We start from the raw sequence: 3,772 nt of genomic DNA on the forward strand, positions 1-3,772 counted from the left end.
TAAAAAAAAAGCAATAAAATTAACGATACTAGATGCAGTTAGATCGTACGTGAGTTGCTGACTCCCAGTGTCTTCCTTGGCACAGTCAATTCACTCTGCAAACCCATGTCATGCATGTTTTCGCTCCAACATCTCCACTTTTTAGATTGACAATTTTTAACTCTGACTTTGTATTTATATTTAGCTATGAATTGACAAAAAAAAAAAGGTGAGTTAGGAAACATTTTTGACACTTTCATCCGATTCTGATCATTGTCACCTCTACCTTTCCAACACCAAATCTTAGGTATAAAGATGTGCTATGGACCTATGGTCCTGAAAATGAATGTTTCTACAGAATACGCAAATGCACATAACTATCCTAGTCTCAAAAAATATAAATATATATAATAATTAGTTAAAAGAAGCAGAGACAAATTTATAAGTAATTTTTGTATACTTAAGCTGCAGAATCTTCATGGTTGACAACAGCTGTATTTTAATGTCCATTCTTCACAACTAATTACCAATTACCATTTGTAAAACTGAAAATGCAACAATTTGGTTCTTCTAAAATGATTTCACCTAGTGAGGAACTGGGGATACATCTTACTCGAAAATGTAGGTGGTCAAATATATCCATCAAATGGACTACTCCCTCTGTCCTATAATATAGCGCATTCTAAAAATTTTAAGACAATTTAAGTGAATATTCAAATGACGCATGTACCTATAGATGAAACCCATTTAAGGAGTTTCTCCTCAAATTATGGTTTCTGTTTTAGCAAACTTTGCGAAATTTAAGTATGGACACCACATATAATGTATTATATACCAGTACAAATTTTAGAAGTCACAACATACTATATTCCAAGATGGAGGGAATAGCTATGATGGAGAATTAGATGAATGCAGTCAAAATATGGCACTGCAGACAACCTCTTTGTGATTGTCGATTCATAGCAATTCTTCAAAACAAGACCAGGAATGTATCATACCACCATAAACACAGACTATGAAAAGAAGAGAAAATAAAGTAGATAACCTATCCTCATCATTTAATTTGGTCACAACCGAAGTCCCAGCTCATGAGAAGACATCCATAGCATTTTGTAGCCACAATTGTTGATCTTCACCTTTTGTGTTGTGCTTCTAGTTTTGATCAGCCAGTGAGTCTGGGAAAAAAGGAACATATGGAAAATATGGTAGAAATGCATCATAAAAAGGCTCTGTGAGACTACATATAACACAAACTTTCCCATGATCCATGTCATATGACATTAGCAGATTCCCACATTTCCAAACAACGAAAATCACATTGCACTCTGGGTGGATTGCGATTAAAGAATAATCCCGCTCGAACATGAGATCCGCCCCTCCACAAAGCTGGGAAGTGCTAACATTATACTTAAACATCCATTGACCCGCACTATAGTCTTCAAGAATCCAGACTGATATTTTAGAAGTGAGATGTCTCCTAGTATTTATATAGCACAAGCGCCCCTGTGATTGACCAATAAAAGCAACAGGGCCCTTAGCAAAGTTTTCAAAATTCATACTTTCCAGCAAAGGAATGGTCCTCCATGTCTTCCCTTGTCAACTGTCAGTATAGTGGAATCAACGGCGATCAAATGGAGTATTCCATTCATAAAGACACCTCTTTCCCTGACCGGCACAACCTCATCGCTCCAACCATTTTCCTTGTGACTCCACGCTCCAGTTTCCGATGAGTAAATTTCCAGGCCAGTGATATATCCGTACTGATCTTCCTCTAGGAGCCGGAACACATGGAAGTGAGAGGAGACAGCCGGGTCAAAACCCAAATGCATTGTAGACACTGGGCTGTTGTTGTCAAGGGGCTCAGGCAGGACCACCCATTTATCAGCAGCGGGGTTGCACACCACATAATTGAATTCATCTCTGGGATTCATCTTCCAGCACATGTTGAGGAGAAGGCCACCGCAGCAGTCCTTAGGACGGATCCACCTGTAGCCAGGCAAGAAAGGCAACGAAGGGTCCAGAAATGGAGGTTCTTCGGTCCCCCTGATGCCGATGAATTCGGGAATTGCTGTGATCTCGTTCTCTTGGTTCAACAGGTAGTGAGGGTAGAAGAAGCCAGATATTGTCTGGGGAATGTTCTTGCGGTGCTCGGGGTGAGAGATGAGGCCGTGCCAGTGACGGGAGACGCACTTGAATCGGCAGATCGATTTGACCGGCAGGCGAGACAGTACCTCGACGACGAGGTCATCGGTGAGGTCGGCGGCGGCAGTTGCGGCTCCGGCCCTCTTCCTGGAGGAATCCATCCGTTCCGTGGGGCACAGGTCAATCAATAATCAGTCACCACTCACCACCAAAACTGTAGACCTGCTCAGTTCTACGTTTCAGTAAAAAGAATCCAGCAAGTCGAACTGAATCAATTGATAAAAACACGATACCCTGTTTTCTTACCTGAATGAAGACGCATGGCGATTGGCGGCGGCGGCGCCCCCAGCATCAAACTTGGGCAGCCAACTACGACTACCGCCGTTTGGATATTCGCCGTTGCCCCCGACGCTCGGCGCTCGCCTTTTCCATGGCCACGACACCCACGATGACGAGTCGGACGGGGCGAGTTTTTCCGGACAAACTCCAGCGGCGGCGTCTTCTGTCTTCCGTCGAGGGGAGGAAGACCTGGACGAGTGCTGGCGAAGGGCACCCTACCGCCCGCTGGCCCAACAGCGCAATAATGGGATTCCCGTTCCCCTTCGGCAAGGAGCCTGGGATGGGCCGATCCGTCTGGCCCATGTGGCCCATTAATGATCCAACAAGGCTGCCCCGTCTCCACACTGGATAACGAAGGGATAAGCTGCGCAACGGCCACTCCCATCCCCGCACTTCACCGGCCTCCGCCTCCCCCTCCCCTCCATCGCCGTCGCCGGGGCGTCCTACAACTCCAAAATGGCGGCCACTGCCACCGCCATGGCCATAGCAACTATCTCCCCCTCCGCCCCGATCCCATCCGCGCCCTTCCCCTCTCTCGGCCTCCGCCTCCGCCTCCGCCTCCACCCTCAACCCCTCCTCCTCGCTGCCTCCCGCCGCCTCCTCCTCCCTGTCCCAAAGGCCTCCTCCTGGGACGACTCCGTCGCCGAGGAGGGAGGAGACGCGGAGGAATCTGCCGCCGCTGGGGACGAGGAGGAGGACGACGAGGACGAGAAGCCGCGGCCGGAGCCGGTGTCCTCCTCCGAGTTCCAGTTCGCGGCGCCCCCCGAGGGCTACGTCGAGCCTGCGGCGTTTGACGAGCTGCTGCCGGAGTCCCCAGAAGACGTGGCGGCGGCGTACGAGTCGCTCTACGGGCCGGCCTTCAGCGGCGAGTCGTTGCTGGGGAACAACGTCTACGAGGTCAAGGTGGTCGACCCCATCGACATGGACCGGGAGCAGCGCCCCAACGACGATTTCACCGAGCGCGTCGTGCAGGTCAACCGCGTCACCAAGGTCGTCAAGGGAGGCAGGCAGCTCTCCTACCGCGCAATCGTCGTCGTTGGAGACATGAAAGGCCACGTTGGCGTTGGCGTGGGAAAGGCCAAGGAGGTCACGGAGGCCATCACCAAGGCCGCCATGAACGGACGACGCAACCTTGTCACAGTGCCGCTCACTAAGTACTCCACGTTCCCGCACAGGTCAGTGACATTGTCCAGCACTACTTAAGATTCGCTTGTTACTTGAATTGCTCCCAAGTCCCAAGATGGTTAGCCTACACCTAATCCTTGTTAGTTTGAATTTAGTGAGATATTCCGTACATTGAGCGGTCAAGGTT

At 49.0% G+C, this 3,772-nt stretch overlaps 1 protein-coding gene and 1 pseudogene across 1 annotated transcript; one reads left to right on the forward strand and one right to left on the reverse strand.

The window, feature by feature from the left end:
- Positions 1-806: 806 nt before the first annotated feature.
- On the reverse strand, positions 807-2,657 carry LOC136456572 (F-box protein At5g07610-like; annotated as a pseudogene).
- A 172-nt stretch (positions 2,658-2,829) lies between these two features.
- Positions 2,830-3,663, forward strand: LOC136456578 (small ribosomal subunit protein uS5c-like). The gene has a single exon (XM_066456493.1). The coding sequence runs from the start codon at positions 2,917-2,919 to the stop codon at positions 3,661-3,663; it is 747 nt and encodes a 248-aa protein (XP_066312590.1). The 5' UTR covers positions 2,830-2,916.
- The last annotated feature ends 109 nt before the right edge of the window (positions 3,664-3,772 follow it).

The sequence above is a fragment of the Miscanthus floridulus genome, chromosome 1 (assembly GCF_019320115.1).
Source record: "Miscanthus floridulus cultivar M001 chromosome 1, ASM1932011v1, whole genome shotgun sequence".
In the NCBI taxonomy this organism is placed as follows: Eukaryota; Viridiplantae; Streptophyta; class Magnoliopsida; order Poales; family Poaceae; genus Miscanthus; species Miscanthus floridulus.

Bases quoted from the DNA above. Each gene is read 5' to 3' on its own strand.
- LOC136456578 (XM_066456493.1), top strand. From the start codon at position 2,917: ATGGCGGCCACTGCCACCGCCATGGCCATAGCAACTATCTCCCCCTCC.